The 23,371-nt window shown below is 47.3% G+C and overlaps 1 protein-coding gene across 4 annotated transcripts; it reads right to left on the reverse strand.

The window, feature by feature from the left end:
• Positions 1-289: 289 nt before the first annotated feature.
• On the reverse strand, positions 290-21,801 carry NCOA5 (nuclear receptor coactivator 5). Of its 4 annotated transcripts, XM_075516748.1 has the most exons (10): positions 21,679-21,801; positions 18,058-18,244; positions 17,417-17,524; positions 13,380-13,446; positions 9,425-9,802; positions 9,041-9,156; positions 8,763-8,889; positions 6,257-6,456; positions 3,962-4,285; positions 291-3,535 (listed from the first exon to the last, which is right to left on the reverse strand). In XM_075516748.1, exons 2-10 carry the CDS (start codon positions 18,218-18,220, stop codon positions 2,877-2,879), a joined length of 2,142 nt encoding a protein of 713 aa, XP_075372863.1. In that variant the 5' UTR covers positions 18,221-18,244; positions 21,679-21,801; the 3' UTR covers positions 291-2,876. The 4 variants fall into 4 exon arrangements, with proteins under 4 accessions (XP_075372864.1, XP_075372865.1, XP_075372863.1 ...); XM_075516749.1 differs by lacking the exons at positions 17,417-17,524; positions 18,058-18,244; positions 21,679-21,801 and adding an exon at positions 10,887-13,131 and having other exon boundaries at positions 290-3,535; positions 13,380-13,443; XM_075516751.1 differs by lacking the exons at positions 17,417-17,524; positions 18,058-18,244 and having other exon boundaries at positions 21,679-21,780.
• Between the last annotated feature and the right edge of the window lie 1,570 nt (positions 21,802-23,371).

Below are 23,371 nucleotides of genomic sequence, written 5' to 3' on the forward strand. Positions count from 1 at the left end.
GTCGCTGCAGCCACCACGCAGTACAGGCAACGAGCCACAAGACAGCACTTACAGGAGGCACAGGCGGCATCCAGCCTGGGTCGGTGTTGGTCCATGGCTGGACAAGAGGAAGGACTAGATACTGCACAAGGGTAAGAGTTGCAGTAGAAGAGTCAAGACCCTCCTCTGTGTAGCAGGACTAAAAACTAGCAGTAAGACCAAAAGGTCTGAGATTTGCTGGTTACAACACTTTCTGTGCTACATGTGCAATATATTTGTTATGAATGTTATCACAAAGTCAGTTCATTCGATAATCTTTTAATCACTGTAGCTAGATGTTCTACGTCCATTCAAGTGACTTTTATTCGAGTGCAATATTTCAATAGACATGTAGTGACCTAGTATGCTTTGTGTTTTAGAGAATCTGTGTGCAGAGCAATGCAATTAAGTTTAAAACCTTGTAAATAAAACAGGTTGCAAACCAAAAAAAAAAAAAAAAAAAGAGTATTAAGCTTGCATTTAATTTCTGTGAGTGTTTCAGTATTGTGCATTAGGCTGCCTCAGTACAGACCCTGTGTTCTCTGTGCAGGTATTAATGGAGGAGTGGCTCCTCAGCTGTTGAATGCTCCCTGTTAATGCTTTACTGCTTTAACTGTATTCATTTTTCTAGACTCCTGTCTGCACAAAATGCAATAAATGATTTTATTACACCCTTCACTACTTGCACGGGGAGTTTTCACTTGCTTCCGGGGTCTCCACAGCTATTTTGCACTTGGCTACTACTATTTCCATAACAAGGAGCAAGCCCCGACAGCGAGCAGCAGATTGCAGAGGAAGCAAATCAGGAGAGGAACAGCCTCTCCAAAGTGCCACAGTTCCCATGTTTAAGCTCACGCAAATTTCTGATCACCCCAGCAAAGACACTTTACCTGTCTGCGGGGTTGTAGAGATGGAGAAAGGGATCTAACAAAAAGAGACTGGAGGAGGAAAGATGGAAGACAGACATACTTCCATCCAATTTCAGGTTGTGTAGTAATGGCAGCACGAAGTCAAGGAAGGCGAGTGCTAAATGCACAGGGACTTGCAGCCCTAACTTCACGCAGCAGCTGTGCAATTAACAGCAACTGCGGCACGGACACCGGACCAGCTCGCTGCTGGCCCGAGTGCGTACCCTCCTCTCCCACCACAAGCAGCCAGAGAGGCTTTGGACCTCTCACGCCGGCCCCCGCCACACACTGCTCCAGCGCGTGGGTCCCTCAACAGGCACGTGGGCTGCTCTGCCTGAGATTGTCCGAGTCCACTGTGCAAGAATAAGTATCTGTGAGGTACTTCAAAGTATTATGAACTGAGACAGACTACCGCATTCCCACAGCAGGTCACAGTAATGTTCGTACACTTTCTGCTTAGCATCCACCACTGGGCAATGCCTGACACAGCTCATCTGGAAGAAGAGAGTAATGGCAAATGCAGTGGAATAATGTATTCCAGTAGTACTCAAGCTGTCAAGTGTCAAAAATGCAACAAAACATTTTTCCTGCCTTTTTATTAAAAAGTAATGTCCTCTTGTTAACAGCACAGAGAGAAAAAAAAAATGCTACAACACAAACCACCTGGGACAAAGAAAATCCTCCGCTCCAAGAACACTGCTTTCTTAGTTTCTTTCGGTTCTCCGCAGGAAGCCTACAGACTCTAAGAAGGCCGTGATGGGGAGGACCACATAGTTAAGAGATGTTTTGTGTTCTGGTATCAAAGTATGTTACTGGTTAAAAACACGGTGAAGAATCACTGCCTGATTTTCCACTCAACTGTCTGCTGCTGCTACCAAAGTGTTGAAAAAAAATGTATAAAATTATGGTATTGCATCTTGGCACTGCCTCTGCACCTTAGGTGGACAAAACACCCATCAACAGTGAGATGAAGTTTCAGAGAGCAGACACTCGCCACCTGGTAACTGGCTGCAGGTATTCCCAAGGGAGGGCCAGCAGCACATCAGCGTGGCTGTGGCTGAGCTGTTGGGCTACAGTAACCAACCGTCCCAAAGCAAGATTATAAGAAAAGGAAATTTATACACCAAATTTAACAGATTGATCTTAATGCTGACTACTTGGTGTAGGAAAATTGACAGACCATTTGAAGTCTCTGCCTTGGCTGGAAGCTCTTCTGTGTCAGATCTGCCACAGTACTCAGACCAAAGCTGCCAGTTTCTGTGAGCTGGGCGAGGTGAGGAGCGTTTCTCTGCCTTATGCTGCCAGGACATGACAGTCCAGCTATGGAAGGACCAAATGGCATGGTCCTGGGTTACTGAGTAGTGGGTCAGGCATGTGCTTCATGAGTTCAGCTGCTAGTGCTACCACTGTACTTTCCAACTGGCTTATATGCCATTAAAAAAAAGAAATAAAAAAAGAAATCCAAAGAAAAATAGTGCCCATTCCAAAAAGGTGGGTCTCCAACAAGGCCCAGTCAGCGTACCGCTCTGTTCAGTCCCCTATTTCCTCAAAACCACTGACCCAAAACTATACTAAGCCCATTCAGAGAGACCAGACTGCACCGCAGTGTGAAGATGCACCAGCTACTGGGAGTGAGGAAAATGCAGAAGGACTGTCATCGCAGCAGCTTCTGTGACTGGACAAAACGACCGATTATCCAAAGCGACTCTTAGCACGTTGTGCCGCTGAGAAAATAGAACATACTTCTCCAAACACTGCTAACCAGACCAAGGTGAGGAAGGGCAGCGCTAGCAACAGTCAGCAGCAATGCCACTGGGGGTACACTCTCGCCAAAGTGGAGAGGACATGCATATCCAGGGGCTTTTGTCCCGTGTCAAGGACAGGAGACTCTTTAAACAGCTCTAAGTATGGAATGGCAAAGGGAAGGGGAAAGGGCCTGACAGCTCAGCTTTAATAGTGTCGCTGGTAGGAACCCATAGGTTGCTGGGCCGAGGACCCTGCTCGCCCCTGGGCCACGGTTTGGCTCACTAGGTGGGAGAGTGCAGGACCACTCTGGATAAGGGTGTCCAAGGCTTTCTGTACACTAGGGTTGTCAAAGTTGATACCAGAAGATACTGGCCTTTGAGCAGGTACGTTGCCAGGTGCAGGGAGGCGATTTTGGTGCTGACCATAGAGCGACTGAGCTTGTGGAGGAGCTCCTGGTCTTGGACCTGCATTTCTTGAAGGGCCCTGGAGAGCAGGAAGCTGTGCGCTTGGAGTCTGCAATCTCTGCTGAGCCTGGTTTAAATTTCCAGCACTCATCTGTGCTGACCGGGCCTGACCGCTGGCCATGTTAGCAAAGTTCTGGTTCGGAGTGCCACTTGAAGTGCCCGCAGAGGCTGCAGAACTACTGTTGGCTACAGCAGCTGCTGCTGCTGCTGCTGCCCCACTGTTGAAGAGACTGAGGATTTTTGCTTGAAGCTCCTGCTGAGGATTAGAAGAGGACACTGGAACAGAAGGAGCAGAGACCAGAGGCTGTGAACCCTGATGAGCCTGAGAGCTTGGAAGGCTGGACTGACCACCCAGAGATGATGCTGAAGGTGCCCCCAAAGACTGTCTTGACATGGATGCTGGGAAAGAAAGGAAAGATGGTTAAAGCTCTGCAAATGCCCTTGAAGTGGCACCTAAAGAAAACTAGTGAAACAGCTACCAAAGACACAAGCATCAACAAATACCCACCCTCTAAGCAGGAGAGCTGCACAGCTCTGGGGAACCCAAACCATTCAGCAGAACTGTTCCCCTTTGTGTAGCAGCCAAAACAGTTATGGCAGTCCTGAGGTTTCCCTGAGAGAATCCAATATAAAAGTTCTTTCACATGAAAGATCTGAATCATCTCAGAACTCCCAAGGACACGTGCACCTCAATAAAATGAGGCGCTGTGCAAGGAAATTACAACACTCAGACTCCTCTGCAGTCTCAGGACTGTTTTCGGGTCCCAGCCCAGAGAGCCCACAAACCGTAAAATTAATAGCCTTGTCTGGGGCTGAGAAACTTACCCTGCAGAGAATCAGTGCTTCCCCTCAGTAACCGTTCCTTCCGGTCTCTCAAGTAATTAATTACTTTATCAGTCTCCTCAGCAGTTAGATAGCGATTGTCTGCCAGCAGGTTCAAGAGAGTCTGAATCCCTGGAGGGTGACCTCCTCTGACACCCTCCTCCACAGGGGGTAGGCGCTCCCGCTCCTGCAGAACAGCTTCATCTGCCATCTTGGCAGCCTGCCGGGCGATTTCGTCGCGCTCCTTCTCCCGTGACTCTGTTTTGTAGCGTTCGTAATTCCTTGCCACCAGCACCATGGCATCAGCTTGCGGCATGTTGCGGTGTTCTGCACAAGGAAAAGAAACGTTTTAAGTAAACCAGAGTGATGTTAACAGGAGGTGCCTTGCCTCACACCCCGCCAGCACATCTCATTCAGCAGGTAGGCACTGCTTTGGGATTGCAAGCGTAGATTTGGGAAGCTTCCTAGGCACACAGTAACGGTTCAACTTCCTAAGCGAAGAGAAGGCTCAAGGCTATCACCCAGCAAGGCCAAGGCTTTTCTTCCATAGCTGAGGGCTCTGAGAAGGTATTGTATCAGCCCAAGAAAAGTATTTCTTGCCTCTCACCCAATTAAAAGGGAAAGCAGCTCCCTCTACGTCTCACATAAATTCTCCATGCTCCAAGAGGAGACAGTTCCAGCCATTCTGCTGCTAAAGCCTTGGACAGATCCAAAACTTGCCCTCTGAAGGCTGCTAAAGCTTCCCAGAGCAGGACAGTGATGGGAATACTTTTTGGTTCCGTACTGCCAATGCCTTAATATAGTGTGTGCACATGCAAGAGATGGGAGGAAAGAAGCACTGGCTCAATGTCACACTGTTGCTTACGTTTACTACTCTGGAGCAACAAGCAGCAATCAAGTTCTTCTGTAATACAACAAATAATGGTCAATTCCAACTTTTTTTTTTTGCACTTGCCTTTTAATGTTTTTGAGGTCATTATTTCTACCTCACAAAGCACACATGCAAATATTCCCCTGAACACAGATTTAAGCAGGGAGATCAAAAGAGAAGGCCTTTACTTTCCAAGAAGTGCCCAAAGCTCTGGGCACTTTTCACACCTGCAGATCATCAAATCCTGACACCCTTTTCCTTGTAACAGGAAACTGGGGTTCATTTTAATATTACGCTTTGCACAAGTTGTGAAGGAGTTCCCTGAAACTAATGTGAATGGAAAGGTGGCCATGTGCAGTTCAAGTGAGCGTATTTAATCTCTAGAAAGAGCTGTGGATGAGCTAATGACTGGGGTTCTTACCAGATCTGATACACCATTAGATCCACAAGAAGAAGAGAAGCTTTGGTGGGAGGATGGGTGTTAAACGAAAGGAGTTAGAGTTAAAACCAAGGGCAGTGGAAAGCCCAGTGAAAGTGTGCATGAGCTGTATTTGTGCAGGAAATGAGAGAAGCCTCCTATCACATCTGCATCTGATGTTAAAAGAAACCAGGCTTCTTCAGTCAGTAAGCACACAAAAACCAGTGACTGTGCATTCAGAAGTTTACTCTCCCAGATGAACTTCACAAAACATTACTTGAGAACACAGTAAGGGAGAAATAACCTGATCAGAGCAAAAGGCTGCTTTCCAAGATCACATTCTGACAAGACTTTTTTTTAATACCTACACCCACCCTCACGCTCACAACAACCAAGTCACACCCTGAGACGGAAAGTGATGCGACAAGTGTAAATGGCGCTAAAATGCTAAAAACGTGGAGCACGTACACCAAATCACTTCATAGTTGTATCTTTTTATAACTCTTTCCAGTTTCACAATCAGATCTTCTCTTGACCAAATACACTATCCTTATTCTGTTTTCCTTAAATCACATTTGGTTTTAATATCTGTCCTGTAATTTGTCACATTACAAACATGCTCTCTTTGAGAGCAACAAGCGATAAACTGAGGTTAGACTGGTATTACTCAGAAATCTACCAAGGCAACGAGTCATTTCTAGAGCTGGGGTTCATGACTTGCCCTAAGATGCAAAGGCTGGTGATGCTAGGTGCTAAGAAAGCAGCCAAAATTCTCTCTGGGCAGAAATTAGACAGTCCTTTTGACAAGGGACAAATAAAGTATTATGGAAACTTGTAAATAATGATATTCACATTTATGACATGGTGTCAAGTCATTAATAACTACTTATGTCACAGCAAGGACGAACTTCGTCCTGTGTGATTCTGCTTGAAAGAAAGTGTTCTACAGCAGCACTTTGAGCGGTTCAGAGTGACCACAGAACTACAGAGCCTACTGCGACCTCAGTACCTTGTGGGGTGCCAAACATGATGTTAACAGTGCAAGAGCGGTGAACTTGATGCTGCTGGGTGATGACAATGGCAAAAGGAGACCCTCCTCTGCTCACATCGTCCAGGGCTTGCGTCAGTGACATCTCTGTGTTGAGGAAGATCAGGTCCACTACCATGCCCAGATCCCGCACCTTCCGCCCCACTGACTCCGCGTACTCCCTACCACAAAGCAAAGCCAGCAGAGTTTAACAAGTCAGTCACATACAGAAACAGAAACCCTGGTGCATTCACCCTCTCCATCATCTCAGATTCATTTTTCTGTTGGCTTGCCAAACTTCATAATGTTTAACAGGACAGTATTAAAGCAATCTCATTACAACAATATAAAAGCCTGTATCCTGCCCTTATTTTGATCTGAATCGGTCATTTCGGTTTAACTGAAATGGATTACAAATGAAGCCTCAGCTTAGCTGAGAAACAGAGTGTTTGCAAAAGGATTTACACTATTATAAATTTGCTTACATATAAATGTGTTTAAACTGAAGTCATTGAGTGAGGTAATTTATGCCTGCAGAGATCTAAGGGGCACACAGCAGAGCAGCTAACCTACAGAAGTCAGTTACTTGTGCTGCGTTCAGTATCTTAACTGTTCAAATGCGCCTTATCCTAATTCACTGCAGCACAGACCAACTTCTGGACTTGAAGATTTTCAAGAGGATAACTGGATTTTCAGAGGGTAACTACCCATCCATTAACATTCACTTGAGTTCCAAATACATTTTTCTCTTGCTCTTTTGTTCTGCTAGCTGCTTTCTGCTCTAACCCGGTATCAACACAGCATCTAGGGATCTGCTGTTCCTGTATCCACTGTCCTGCAGACTTCCCATTCCAAACACAAACTGTAGCTCACATGGCTGAGCTTAAAGTTTTTGAGTCTTTTTTTAAGCTTACTATACTCAGTACCAAAACTGCAATACTGACTGCATATGCATTCTGAGAAATTTAGTCTGCATGCACCCACACCTTTTGAAAGAAGTTCAATTTCTCATCTTTGGATGTGAACATTGTAAAGGTGACTAAAACTGTTCCCCCCTGCCAACTTCTTAAAGATTTCTAAGTTACACTGATTGTGTATCTAAGCTATTTGGGAGTCATCTTTCAACAGGTCTATAGTAGGTGACATCAATGCTTCAATACCCAAGATTTATTAACATGATCCAGCTCTTAAGGTTTGTAGCTGTTACAGACCAAAACGATCCTTAGGATATTTAACTGGTCCTCTTGCACAAAAAATTTCTCCCTGTATCAAGTACGATAACTTGCGGTCTATTAGAGTATGTTCCAAAGACTTTTAGTCACCAAGGGATAAAGAATCTAAAATTTCCTTTCAAGATTTGTTCCAATAGGTAATCAACTCCATTAAAAGCAAACCACAGAAGTGTATTTCTAGTTTCACTGCTTCCTTTGTTCTGATTTCCTGTTCTGTCTTCTACCACCAGACAAGGCAAGCGCCAGCTCTCTCTTTGTGCCTCACAGATATAGCAAAGTTAAATAAAAGCAACTCTTGATCTTTCTTCCGAAGAGCTAAGGACACAGAGCTTTAAATTTCCCCTTGACAAACATTTTCTCAGACCCCAACCCAGATCTATGATTTATTTACATCTTTGCTATTCTTCAATATATTTATTTGTAAAGATATAGACGTCAGACTGGTGCCATCATTACAGCCCCCCTCCCACTGTACCAGGCATAGGTGTACCCCTCTGTTCCCAACACAGCTCCTGCTCTCCAAACTAAGGACACGCTAACATTTTTGACACAAGTCCCTTTGACTCCTAAAGTTGTTTTAAGTCCTTACATTCCATGAGAAAGCACACTGTTCTACAGGGACAGCCTGCATTTTTGTTTCTAGATAAACAATCTTGCATTTAGCACAATAAAAAGACACACTGTGTTTGAGTGGGGACGCCTCATTAAGTGTTCAGACTGCCACATGAGATTGCTCTGGTTACTACTTACACATGCTTTTCATGTCGTTCATGACTACTTTCAGCAGTGATTTTATACTTCTTCTATGTTGGATTAATGGTATTGACTGGTATCTGACCTAGTAACCAATCTGACAGGAGCTCTGAAACGAACATCCCCACGACTCCACCCTGACAACTGCTCTGTACTATCTGCTGGTTGGCATCATTCAACCCACAAATAACAAGTACAGGCCACTATAACCTGTTGCGATATGTAGACTAGGCTGATATGCAGACTAGGTAGAAAAGTATCAGGAAAAGGTATAGTGATAGGTGACAAGAAGGAAATAAAAGTAAAGGACAACATGTACAACATTTCTCCATCTCATCAACATATATTCTCAGAACAGCAACAGAAGCTGTAGCTTTCTGAGGGCTCTAAAGCCACGCTCTTCAAGAGCAACTTGTAAGACAAACAACCTCAACGCATGACTAAGTTTAATTCCATTTTCTTCTAACATGCAATAATAAAATTGGTCATAACTATTTTCTTACTTTGTCTGTTTATTCACCACTATCACAGAACAATCCACAGGTCTCTCTGCATCAAAACGTCTCTTGATTTCCTCGTAGTACTGACGGTACAGCTCTTCTCGGCGCCGCTCCTCACGCTTCAGACGGTCTGAAAGCAAGCCGCAGGGACAGAACAAATAATGCCCTTTGGACCTGTTTGGAGTGTCACAGAACGCAACGCACTCGGCACTGCAGGCATCTCCCGTATCCTCCCAGAGGGAGAATGTGAATCTGCCCTTTATAATGTTACAGGTACTCACCTTCTGAATTCACTGGGGGTCTATCAAAATGCTCTTTGTAACGGTCGTAGTAAGAGTCATCCTTCCGCCGATAGTAGTCTTCAAGGCGAAGGTAACGGTCATAAACTTCATCTCGTCTGCAACATTTACAGAAGAAGCAAGGGTTTCCATGCTCCAGCACAATCTCGGGCAATAACTTTTGCCAATACATCACACACAGCCCTTCCTCAAGTTTCATTTCTGAATTACCCACCTGCTCCCCACAAGGCACAAAGCAGGCACCCAACTGTCCCCAGCCAGAGCAATTTCCTTATCTTAAATGCCTGACACCACTCAAACCAGTGCAGCCACTGAGGCAGGACTGCCATAAAAACGTGTTGGCAAACATAATCCCGCAGAAATTACCTGTACAAAGGGTCCCGAGGGTCTCTCATATCCCGTGGATCCCTCATATCCCGTGGATCCCTCACATCTCGTGGATTCCTCATATCCCGTGGATCCCTGTATCGATCATACAGCGGCTCCCGTGGGTCACGAAGATCTCTAACATCACGAGGGTCCCGCAAGTCTCTTGGATCCCTGATATCCCGTGGGTCTCGCAGATCCCGTGGGTCCCTGTGGTCTCTGGCATCACGCATGTCTCTAGCTCGAATGTCTCGAGTGTCTCTGGAATCCCGCCCGTTTCTACCATCTCTGCCATCTCTGGGGTCTCTCCGTGGGCTCCCCCGAAGAGGGGAGCGGTCGCGTCTGGCATCTCGGCCATCCCCATAGGCATATGGCTCTCTGAGGAAAACACCAGGGAAATTCCATTAGACTGCTAACGACACAAGTACTGTCACCCCTAGATCTCTTACCTGAGGTACCAAAGCGACCCTTCTCTCAGCAGCTGAATCCTCCCTCCTATCCCACAACAGCAAGAATTGCCCAAAAACCATATTTGTTGAAGCAGCCTGGAGAAGCTTCTTAATTCCAATGTTTATCATAGCCAAACAAGACCCAGAAAGCTCCATTAATGGAGCATCACTAAAAGCGTAGAGCACCTGTGGAAGAAGCGAACAGGCACCTCAGAAACCGCCATTTCAAGGCCTCCGGTCTCCAACGTCAGCCACGTATCATCTACCAAACATGTTTTTGCAAATTCTTTGAGAGAATTCAAGGTGCTCAAGCCTAATACCCACAAATATGCAATAACCAGGAGCATTCACAGGATCCATTAAATTCACTAGTCAATGACAACAGAATACCTGAAATAATGTTATTGGCATATAATTAAAAAAGGAGCTTGTTGTGACCAAAGAGACTGTAGGTTCCATGTTGTGGCTGGGTTTGTGCTGCTAGCAGAAAGCAATGATAGCCACCGCCGTGTCCTGGATTTGAAGGGACAGTTTCCGTAGAAAGCCAGTCTTATGTTTACGATGCCCCATGTTAAGAGGGTACTAAACCAAACCAGCACGGCATCCTCAGCAGCGACGGGCTTCTCTGTCACATCTGAATGATCCATCTCATTCAGACTTTGCACTGCACTGTCTTCAGAGGCAAGAGAGAATAACGTTCCAGTCTTCACCTTTTCCCAAAATGGTAGGTTTTTTCGCAGGTCATATTTTCTTTTCCAGAAAAAAATGTAACTTCCACTGTAGTCTAAGCCAAACATAAAAAAAATCTTGCAGCGAAGCTACTGCGCTTCATGTGTTTGGAATGTTCTTTCCCCAAGATACTGACAACCATCAGAAAAAAACTCAGCTTTTTGAATCTTTTTATTTCCAAAACTTGACAGACTTTGAGAGTCCTCTACCAGCCTAATCGAGTTTATGAAAGATAAGCAGAACACAAGTCTGCTTCCACTACAGTGCATTCATGGAGTAGTCACCTGGAGAGAACAGCGGGAGCAGCGAGTCAGATGTGCCCAAGTTCAGTGTCAGGTAGAGCGGACAGTAATGAGATAGATGTGCAGAGTCTGTGCACAGACTTTGGTGGTTAGACACCCAGCTGTGCTGGGGGATATACAGGAGCATTGGCATTCTCTTTTTTATGTAAGATACAAAACAGATCTCGTGACACACTACAGTGTTGCCACTAAGAGCATATATAGCCTCCTCCTGTAAAAGAAGCACTGTATTTGCACACAAAAAAAAGTGTAAACTCCTTCAGCCTCTTGGACACACAAATCTGCTTTTTGTTTGTGATCTGTATTGAAACCACATCCCACGAGAGATACATATCATCACCCCCTTCCCCCCAGCCTACAATGAACGATGGCAGAAGCTCAGGGAAACTTCTGATTTGCTCTAATGGATATTGAGTAACTGATCTTTCTGTAGCTGTGAGACTATATAGCAAAACAGCCAGATGCAGTGTAATTGTTTGGCATATGACATTTATTCCAGCTGGAGTGGGGGTGGCCAGAACAGGCCACATTCAATATCTGCAGAGACAAAAAGATCCAGAATGAACAATGCACAACTGCAACAGAAGTACAGACGTGGCGCAGGTCTCCTCTGCTCTTGCACCTGCATCGCTGCCCTGCTGCTCGCAGAGAGCCAGCAGCACGAAGGCACAGCAGCCTTCTGCTTCCGTGCCTCTGTCACCATGGTCTGGCTCCTGCAGCATCAGCACCGCTGCCTGCATCTGCTTGGGACTCAGTACTGTTAGCCCAGCACCGCTGCCAGCGGTGCAGCATGGGACTCCACACCCCGGCATCAGCAACTGTTGTTCACACACCTGCAGCATGGTCCAGGGTCCATCATCCACTCTCTGTGCGCCCGTAACCATGCCGAGGGCTCGATGCCCATGACCTCATCGCCACCCGTGCCCATGGTGCTGCTTGGGACCTGGTGCTAGCAACACAGGATGGCCATGGTGTCTGCAGTGCCAGCTGGAATCTGGTGCCTGTCACAGTGGCACCAAAGCCTTCGGCAGCAGTGGCGGCAGTCCAGTCCACAGACTGGTGCCCATGGCACCACTGCCCATGGCTCACACACCTCCAGTGCTCCTTAGGGCCCGTGACACGGGCATCTGCTCTTGCATACATGCAGGATGACGCAGGTCCCAATGCCCATGGCATCAGTACCTGCTGCTTGTCCCTCTGCAATGTGTTCTGAGGACCAACGCTCATGGCATAGGTGCCTGCCTCTCACACTCACAGCGCTGCCCAGCACCTTCACCATTACATACCTGCAGTGCCACTGAGGCCAAAGATGTGCCACCAGTGCCTGCTGCTCATGTACTTGCAGTATTCTTGGGGGCCTCATGCCAGCACTGAGCACACCTGATGCTGCCTGGACCCAAGGCTTGCCACATCTGTAATGGGAACCCCCAGCTGTGTGCCCGAACCACCTCCTGGGCGATGCTCATGCACCGCACATTTGGCTCTGTGCAGGGTAAGTGCACAACATGCAAAAAACCTAGATGATGCCAAGAACTGCAGTTACTCCTTCTCTTTTTTGGTGGTAGATGTCTTGCTCGTTGCACTTTTTCCCCATTTTTGGTAATTTAACAGGTCAAGTTAGTAGAGCACACCAGACACGTGAGAGCTTGATTACCTTCAAGTCCAACACGTAACACTCCTTTGTGTGGAAAGCTTTACAGTACAGGCATAGAAGAGGCATGCCTTATACCCAACTGTAACCACAGCACATCTTCATGCCCTCCCTAGTAATGCCATGGAAAGGAAACTGAAGTTGTCTTCCTTGACAGGACAGTCCGTGTCTTCTCCACCTGCCTGTAACTTCACAGACAGAGGATGTGCAGGAGCTGCACATGCTGTGCCTACCGAGGGGTGGGAAACCAGGAGAAGCTGGCAGGTACACATCACTCCAACTGCACAGAAGGGGACTGGTTCCAGGTACTGACAACGCAAGCACACAGGCAGATGGGACAGTGCAATAGAGACGTTTGCTCTGTCTTGTGCTTTGCTCACATGCTCTTTTCCAGTCTCATTTCAGCACTGGAAGCTTTCGACACCAGAAGAGGCAAGATCCCAAAGTCCTCTGCAGCATGGTACTGGGAATGCTATAGCCCCTCAGCATTCTCTAGATATGCCTCAGCTTCTCTGATACTTGAGGCAGGAGCAAACATCAAGTGTATTCTTCCTCACAAGTCTCTTACACCCTGTGCTGCAAAACACAACGCTTAGCTGTAGTAACAGCAGCAGACACGAGGTTTCCCTTGTGCCTCCTGAGCTGTCAGCGCCAGGAGGGCTCTTAGAGGTGGAGCAGCCATGTCCCGACTGTCTCGCTTGAGCATCTGTTTGACTGGGGAGGTGGTGGTAGGGAAGAGACACAGACATTTAGCACAGGCCACTGGGCTCATGCCCTAAAAGCCTGACCTTCCTAGTATAACTCACTGCTTCCAGGTACTTTACCTTCGTGCCGGACTGGACCTTGATGAAGCCTTATTCATATTTCTTCTTTCCACTGCTTTATTAATATCTGTAAAGAATAATCAACCCATCTGTTCAATGCTATGGAACAAAAAAAGATCATCAGCACAATTCAAATGAAAGCAACTTAAGCTCAACAACATCCAGATGGTGCAAGAAAATCCATTCAGCAGAGAGACATTGTCACTTTGACGATTTTTTATTAAGTTTAGATAGTACAACATAATGAAATTTTCATGGATTTCTCTGACTTCAAAATAGGGTGGACAGCTTGGGTGAAGTTTTAACCCTTTACATTCAGGCCTACATCCAGACTCTTCATTCCATAAGAGAACCTCTTTCTTCTGCAGTCTATGAGCGAGCAGAAAGCAACTCATGGACTCTAGGAGAAAAAGCAGAGTCTGAAAACCTCCGAGAAAGGAAGCTGATGGCCAGCACAGTGTTAAGTTCACAGCCAGTCCTGTTCAATAGAGCATGCCGCTACCCTTGTTGAAAATAATCCAAGGGTTCTCAAGTGGCACATGCAACTGCCTTCCAAGGGACTGCTGCAGTGTTAAGTTGTACAGCCTCCACCACTGAGGAAACGGGATCCAAGGAGCCTGAAGCACAGGCTCCCTATGAAGTCAACACGGTGCATTCAAAACACCACTGTTAACATGATGCAAACGGATGCAACAGATCAGAAATTTGAAAACTGGTTGGCTTCTGAGCATCTCCATGAAAAACACCATGAAGTGAAATACAAAGAAGTAAGAGAGCTGAAGAAACAGAGTCTTGTCCTCAACCAGAAAAAGTGAAGTTGCCCAGAACTGGCAGAGACCCATGTTCTACTGTGAAGAAACAAAGCCTTCCGTAACAGCTGATTGAAGATGAAATAACGTACTGGAGGGGGGGCAAGAACAAACAGAAATGACTTCAGACATTTTACTCTGAGAGCCTTTTAAGAAAAGAACAAAACAAACCTAGGTCCTATCTGCTCCCTGAGATCTATCAACAATTAAAATTTCTTATTAGTTATTTACACTAACTACTTTCAAAGCTCTTGCAGGAGAATAAACATGCCACAACGCCTTTAGGCAGACTCAGTCTTAACATCTTCTGTAACTTCCCAAACTATCCTTCGTTACTTTCAAGATTAAAATTAGAATTAAGGGATTAGTTTAATTTTTGCTCTTATTGTCAATCAAGCAGCAGCATGTTCTCTTTTTGTGGGGGGAGAGAGGCAAGTGCAATCTGAACATTAACTACAAATGCAGCATAACAACATTCACAGGACCACAAAGCAGTCTCTCCAGGATCAGATACAGCTGCATTGTCTACTGTCACAACCTACATTTCACAGACATTTATTCCCTACATAGTTTTACTCATTAAGACATGAAAACACTTCTATGCATTTGTGGAGGTATTAGTACAATGCAACACTGGAGCTAAACTCTCCCAAAGCCTTTTACCTTATTGTATTATTAGCAATTATATTTAATACTCAGACTGCATAACTGAAGCAACTGTTCTCCTTGCGTTTATTTTTTAGTTGAGAATTTTTTTCCCCTTAAAGTCAGGTGTTATCTTTAAGCAAGACACTATCTGCTTTCTTTGGTTTAAGATTATTTTTATTTTCTGTTTTAAGATGCCATTGCAGAAACCTATTATGATTTTTACACTCAATACCATACATTTCTTTCAAATAAAAAAAAGTATTTAAATCCAAACAAAAATATTTTACTAGAAGAAAAAACACCTTTGACAGGGATCCTCCTCTTGTGCAAAATGAACAGATTTAACAACATTTTATTTAATGCCAACAGCATTTACAGATTACGTATTTGAACACTGACAAAACTTCGAGAAAAAAAGTCTTCTGTCTTGTAGGATTTTGAGATGACAGGGCCACTGTAATCATACAGTGTAACCGTCTGAATAAACACAGGTGACAAGAGTTTCTTGAACCACATTCCTATCTCAAGCACAGCAGTGGCATTGAACTAGAGCTTAACTTTTAGCAAAACATCCAATTCCAATTTAAAAGTCTTCAGAGCACAGAAACCACCAAAGCTCCAATAAGTTACTCCAGAAGTAAATTACTTTGCTGTTAAAGAAAACTATTTATTTCCATTTTAGGACTTGCCACACCTATGCCTACTCACTTATCTCCAGGTCTGTCTGTAACACACAGATCACATCACTCCTTTATCTTGAAGCTTTTGCTAGGGCTTGTTCTTCAACTCTTTAAGCCTTCTTCAGAATTTTCTGAGGCTTCTCCAATTTAGCATTATCCTTTTTGAACCAGGCATACCAGAACTGAACACAGTATTCCAGCAGCAAAAACCCACAAGTACCAAAACCTCCCTACTTACAAATCTGTGTTTTGTACAGCTAAGGATGACAAAAGCACTCCTGCTAGGTGCAGTCTTCCCTTCTGGCTTTACTGAAAGCTCAGTTCTGCCTGCATCCAGCTTAGGAAGAAGTCCAGGTCATTTCACCATCAGTGACTCAATCTTCATTATTTCATTCTCTCTTTTTAAAACATGATTGTGTGTTTTCTTTCCAGGTCACTTATAAAAGCACTGTATGGCCAGGAATCAACGTTTCCAGAACAGCACTCAAAGCACTGAGCAATTCCATCTATGTTACACAGATTCATTTGAAATCCATTTAACCCTATGTTGTTTAATTGTTCTAGTTTCTTAATCAAATCAAACATCTTACAGAAGTCTTTTACATCAACACCGCTACTTTCAGCCATAAAACTTGCAGTATCGTAAGAAAAAGTTAGACAGGATTTATTTTGATTGGCATTAATTCATTTCTCACTGAGAGTCAGGTGAAAGAATCCCTTTGTTACCAGGGGCTGATGCCAAGCTCATCCCATTTACACTGCTTATTGGCACATCTGCAGCGCTCTGCTAGGTCCCTGGAAACTCCCTAGTTTTCCAAGGCTTGTGGAAAACCAACATTAATAGCCTATGCACATCTTCATTTCACTGAGCCTCATAGACGTTAGATTAAATTTTCTGGAGAGGTCTAGTTTTGGTAGCTGCTGTTTTACCTTTAGTTTGCTACTGAAATGGAAATGATATCAAAACCAACACTTTCTGCCTCTTCAAAAATAGACAGCAGAAACATTAACTGAAGACTAGGTGGTCCTTTCCAGTGAGAAATTTTATGATTTCCAGACAGTTACACCTCAGCTTCTGAAACAGCTGCAGTTGTTCCTATTTAAGCTTCTAGACTTCGACAATGCTGGCCATAATGTCTTCTTGTATCCTTCTACCCTCCTTGTCTATTTGCCTCCATTTCCGTCTTCAGGCTCGTATTTGCTACTGTACACACACCTTCCCACAAGTCATTATTGCTCCTTTCATTCCTTCCTAAGTCAAACTGTTTTTCTTTAAATTAGCATAGGTTTACTTTGAAAGTAAATTTTTTGCTTGCATTTAATAGATTACTCGTAGATTTCTAATCATTCATTTCTGTTTGTTTGCTCCCAGTATATTTAGCAGAATTATTTTCATCTTAATGAAAATGGCCTTTTTAAAGCACCTAGTATTTACAGCACTACTTACAGATGGATTTCACATGTGCAAAAAAATCCAAGTTAAGATTACTTAATCTAAGAAGCCACTAAGTGCTGTGACCAATTCCTCTGAACCTGTCAAGATGAAGCCCAATATTGGCTTATAAATGTTTTTAAAACTATGCGTATGAGGTTTCAATGACTGCTTCCCAGGGCTTACATGTTGAACAGTTTCTTACACAGTGTAGTAGAGCTTTTCAAATACTAACAAAAATAAGTTCAGAGTAAGATCTAGGTAGCAAGAGAAAACACTGCAGATGAACCACACAGCACTTACAGCAAATAACTCAGAAGGCAAATACATACCCAGTAAAAGTGATTTTAGACTAGCACCAGGCAAGTTTCACATAGTGATCTTTCCAGAGAGCTTTAAAACAAAAGCACTCTTTCTACCAGAATGCATGCTAGGGTCAGTAGGAGAGCACGGATCAGTTTTCCTTACCTAATCTATACCCTTTATAAAGGCGACCCTTCTCACCGTCCAGAGCGGCCTGGACATCTTCTAGACGGTCATACTGCACGAACCCATAGCCATGGTACATGCTGAGGGCTGGAAAAGTTAACAGCAGGGCAAGACCGGTTACAACTAAGGGACAGCACTAACCCACACCCAGGCCATCGCATAACCCCACCAGATGAACAAGCAAAGGGACTCTACCCAGAAACGACTATGCAAGTTTCCTGGGAAAACCAAATCTACCAGGATCAAAATGCAGAGCTTAAAGACTCTGAAATATATTTCGTAGATCAACTTCCTTCTGACAAGGCAGTGACCAAAATACAACCCATGAAGTGACCAAGATTTGATTAAGAGACTATGAAGTCACTTGAAAGAGTACTGTAACATCACATTGCAACCCCAAAAGCTAAAACATAGCTGATATGTGTGTTATGTTTCAGCTGTACTGAAGGAATCACTTTTTCAGAGAAAATGTAGGTAGGTAAAGTTATCATTAAAAGGTCACTTTTTAGGAAAAACATTAGTCACTCCTCTCATCATCATCAAATAGCATTTGACAAGCATGAAAGTTATATTTCTCACTGAATTCCCAGCCACAAAAAGGCATAAGATAATATACTAACCCCTGATTTTGCCATATTTTGAAAATATCTCTTCCATTTCTTCACGAGTCATGTGGTCTGTGGGCAAATTGCCGATAAAAAGTCTTCTCTCTAAATCCTGAGGATTGGTGCTGTTAGTGAAGTCGCTCTGTTTGATGCTATTGCTCTTGCGTCCTCGAGCCATTTTGCTTTCGTTCCAAATCCAACTCTTCGCAAAAAAGAAAAACGGCCATGCATATAATTTCAATCCATGACATTAAAATTAAACTGGAACAAGATTAAACTTAACAGCTTTGCAGACTAGAAGCCAACTGGGTCTGCTTGATGCAAACTTCACTCCAGAGAAATCTTAATACAAGGGATACAGAGGGCTGGCAAAAACGTGTACCACAGCATTTTGGTTGAGCTCTTCTGTAATACTGAAAGGTAGTAAACCTAATTATTTTGCAGATAAGTTTTAATGGTTTAACTCCAAACTAAGATACAAATAAAACTCATTTTCCACTAAAACATCTTAACTTTGAGCTTTTCAACACACCCATTATTGTCACATCTATTTCTTCAGTCCACTGGTAAGGAGTGTTGAAATTTATGCAATATTTTAATAAGCGGAAAGGAAACACTCATTGCAACATTGCATAACAGGACCCAAATATTTCAATACAGGCTTTAAATCAAGACATCAAGTAGTACTGTTTAAGTGCTCTTAAGTGACCACACACTTTACTAAATGTGAACTCTTAGCTTTCCAATACCAGAAAACACAGTTTCTCATTCATACCCCTACCAAACAGCATATCCTTGTCCCCACAGAGATGTCAGCTCCCACAGAAGGCGGGTCCACAGCTAGGAATTTAACCACCCCAGGTAAATGCTGTACCGCTACCTCATCTCCCCCAGTATGGCAAAAGTACACTTCGTTAACCCACACTATTGCAGACAAAGCTGGAGCAGTCAGCAACATTCACTGCACAAACTTACCTAAAGAATTACAGAAAAAAAACCATCAACAAACAAAAAAACCTACATAAACTCTACCAAGGCAACAAAAACCCCCCACCAAACCCCACCCAGGATTCATACTTTCTCATTTAAAAGTCACCATTACATAAAGCTTAAAAAAATGAAAAACATTGCAACTTTCAAGATGAACTTGAAAGCTTGCAAACTATTTAATAAAGTTGTCATACTTCCTAAACATTCATGTACAGGAATGCATGTTGGGATTTTCTGTTTATAACATGCAAGAAACCTGGAAAAAGAAAGCTGATGAAACTGAGTACATCAACAGAAACTTCTACTGTTAATTGTAAGATGCCTACAACCAACACACTCCCTAACAGTAACCTACATTTGTTACAATTTAAAAGTAGCCTCTAAATAAACAAGTCAAACATCCAAAAATATAAAACAGTTTTATAGAAATACTTCTACAACACTTAACTGGCATGAAAAATACATCTACTCTAGATTTGAGACATAAAATTTGGGGTTTATTTTTTAAGATCAACTAACTTTACATTCATGTCACTTTTCTCCTTCGTTTAGGAAACCCTGCAGGGACAGGAGGCAGAGAACACCTGCCAGTCTAATAAGCTTTTAAAATGAACTGAACTGCCAGAACAGGGAGGAGGAAAAAACCCCAACACTGAAACCAAAATCAAACAAAAAAAAAAGTCATTTCTTCTACCGTATTTGCCTCAATCCTCCTGTAAATTTGTCCGCACACACACACAGTTTTACCTTCCCCATCAGAAGTACCAAACCTTCTCCTGTTTTTCTGTATGGAAGCACTAGACTTCTATTGTACTATTGCAGCTCAAGTTCCCATTAGCTGGGGGGAAAAGAAGTTTTCAAAATTCTCCCCAAATGATTAAGTGGCTATAAAACATGGAAAGACCCATCTAGTCCAAGTTCCCATTTGGAGCAGGGAAGTCCAAGTTGGATCCATTTGTCGCAGCCTTCTCCAGCCGGGCTCCGAGCACTGCCAGGGACAGGGACTCGGAGCCCCTGCAAGCACCTGCTCAGGCAGCATGGCCTGTACGTACGGTCTCGGGACATCACACACACGCATAGCAAACAGGCGTCAACAAGACCTGTAACTGCTGCTGGTGGGACATCTCACTTTAAGTATAAAAAGCAGTAAGAAATTCCCTTTTCTTTTTCTTAAGGGTGGGGACAGTAGGGGGTGGTTGGGGAAGAGGGTGCAAGAGCTTTCATATGAAGAAAACCAGGGAGCTATTTTTCCACTTGCAGGGCGCTTTCAAAACAAAGCAATAAATCCCAAACACTCAGACAGGTTGAAATACCAGAGAACTTTCATATAAGAGCATTTACTGCCTCTTACCATTTTCCGCTTGGTAGATTACATAGTTAAGGGCCATTTAGTAATCGTAAGACCAGAATAAATGAATGTTGTCCCAGCTTTAGGCACACTACACCAGGTGAATTACTAATTTCCACATCAAGTCTTTTTCTACCAATGCAGCCAGAGAGGCCACCTGCACGCCTGGGCGGCTTAAAGGTGCCAATCCCCCCGCGCAGAAACCAAGCGCCAGGCCAAGCGGGTTCCTACAACAGGACAGCCCACATCAGCTCACGCGCCAATAAATATGGCTCACGCCTCTGGAAGTTAATTAAAGCCACGTTTCCCTAAAAACCTTATATGTAAAACTAAAGTTATTCATTAATAGTGCTACAGCTTCAGGAAGCAAGACGTAGTGGAAGCAGGACGTTAAAACTAATTTGACACAAGTGAAACATTACACGGAAGTCTGCAAGAAGTTCCTGGGCAAGGCAAAAAAAATAAAGCCAGCCACCACAGAAAGGAACGGTGCTGAGGAGCAGTCAGCTTCCCACCCAGCACCTCGGAGCCAAGCCCCGCCAGGCAGCCACCCCTGCCGCACCCCCAAACGCCAGGCCCGGGGCCAGGAGGGCCGTTCTCGGGCAGCACTAGAACCCACCCGCCTTGGTCCTCCGCGGCCGGGACAGCAGGCAGGCGCAGAGCTGCCCACAGGGAGAACGGCAGCACAGAGATCGCTTCCCCCGGCCTTCCCGAGGACCCTGCTGCTGCTGCGAGAACGCGAGCCAGGCTTCTCAGGCCGCAGCTGCCCAGGGCCCCCTCTCCCGCTCCGGCCAGCGCCCGCGCCTGTGTCGCCGCTCGCAGCTTTCTCCAGCAGCGGAGAGGAGAGCCGCAGGCCTGACGCTTCGCTGGTGGCCGCAGTGCCCGCGCCAGGCCAAGGCCGCTCCGGGGGCTGCGCTCCCCGCGACAGCGGCGAAACCGCCCGCTGCACGCCTCGGCTGGCGAGGAGGCGGTCTCAGCTGCGTTAACCCCGCGCACCGACCGGCCCCAGGTCGCCGCGGGAAGCGGCGTGCCGCCCGCGGCCGATGCCGCCCCCGCCAGGGGAGCGGAGGGAGCTCCAGAGAGCCCGCGCTCCCCGCTACCGCTTCCCGGACGCGCCAGGCGGTGAGGCGGAGGCGCGGCCCGCCCGCAGGCCGCGGGGCACGCCCGGCCCGGCCCCGGCCAGGAAGGACTCAGCCCTCCGCGAGGTTTGCTGTGGTACGTCTTTTATTCGAGCGCTCCGCGTAAAGCCACGCCGCCGCCCGGAGCCGCGGGGCCCCGCCGCCCGCCCGCAGACTTACCGCCGCGCCGGGCCCGGTCCGCCTCCGACCACCGCCCGCCAGGACAAAGGCGCCAACCGCCGCTGCCGCGCGGCGCCGTCGCAAAGCGGAGGGCTAGCACCGCCGGGATGGCGACGCCTCGCGCTTTACGGCGCGGCGCGCTGACGTACGGTCCGCCGCCACGCCTGCCGAGGCAGGGGCGCGGCCCGCGGGGCTGCACGCCTTACCTGGTTCCCGGCATGCCCCGCGAGCCGCCGCCGCAAGGCAGGCTGGGACTCGTAGTCCCGCGGAGGGTGGCCGGGCGAGGCCGCTGGGTGGCGCCACCAGACCCCGCGCGAGGCGAGACGGGGCGGGGCGGGGCGCGGGGGTGGCGACCGCGACCGGGACCGGGCCCCCGCCGTTGCCGTCGCGTCCCCGCCCAGTGCAAGGGTCGGGCTCCGCGGCGGCGGCGGTGCCAGCGGCCTGGCGCCCGCGGGCCAGGGCCTGCCCGCGGTGAGCGGGGCCCCGGGCGGACGCCCCCTGCCGCGGGAGCCGCGCCGACCAGCAGCGCCAGCACCGGCCTGCCCCGCTGTGCGGGCGCGGGGACCGGGGCAGGCTGCGCGGGCTGGGGGCTCCCGCCGGGCGGGGAGCACCGGGCCTCGCCACCCCTGCGCCGCTCGGGGCCGTCTCAGGGGCGGGGAGCACATGAAGCCCGGAGCCGCAAGCGCGTCCTTCTGCGCGGCCGGTGCTCGGGGCGCTGGGGACTTCCCAGGCCAGGCCCACCGGAGCTGGGCCCAGAAATCCCCTCCCCACCTTTGCCTCCTTGTCTCTGCCCTCAAGACTCCCCTGGGACCCCTCGTGCTCTCGAGTGAGCCAGTTTTGGGAAGTGACGGCAGACTGGGGAATCCAGAGCGCGCGGTTCCCGCAGCTGCCTGCCCCTCCCGCCGGCCACCGCGCGGTAGCAGGAGTGACCTGGCAGAGGCCACGGGCGGCCAGCGGCACACGGCTGGCAGCCTCCGAGCCGGGGCTGAGGCAGCGATCGTGGCCGGGAATGCTGTCTCTGCAGCGTGGCCACGCAGGCGTCACTGGGGCGCGGGCACGGCGCGGCTGTGGAGGGACGGGGCGGCAGCGCGGTGTGTGACCAGGGTGCGGAGGGATGCTGAGAAGCCGCGGCTCCCTGCCCGGCCGCACGCTGCGCTGGGAAGGGGAGCCCAGGGAAAGTCTCCAGCGTGGGCAGGGGAGCCTGGAACTTCCCTGGGGACTGCTCGGGGACTCCTCTGAGGGAACTGAGCCAGAGGCGGGTGGCTGGCCAGAGGCACAGCCAGGCCTCCAGCGCTTTTGCCCCTTCCCATTTCTGGGCTGACGTATTTGTGGGGACTCCGTGCAGAGGCCAGGGCCCGTGGGCAGCGATGAGGGGGTCTCCGGGGCCACAGCTCTGCGTTACGTTAGGAAAATGAAGTGAAACCTCGAACTTCTGCCTCAGGACTTTGAGGCCCCTTCTAGCAGGCCCAGAACAAAACCTTTCCTCGCCATGGTCCACAGCTGACTCCTGCCCCTGCCTGCACCTCGTTCACCCGGGAAGGCGCAGGCCGGGCAGCGGCTCTATGGGCTGGCAGGGACCTGGCAGCGGTCAGCTTCCCACCGCCAGCGCCAGCGAGACGCCGCGCACAGACCCCCGGCCCCAGCGGCTCTGCCGAGACCCCGGGTGGCGGGCGGGGGCCCGGGGCCTGGGTGT

Source organism: Mycteria americana, chromosome 14, assembly GCF_035582795.1.
Source record: "Mycteria americana isolate JAX WOST 10 ecotype Jacksonville Zoo and Gardens chromosome 14, USCA_MyAme_1.0, whole genome shotgun sequence".
NCBI lineage: Eukaryota > Metazoa > Chordata > Aves > Ciconiiformes > Ciconiidae > Mycteria > Mycteria americana.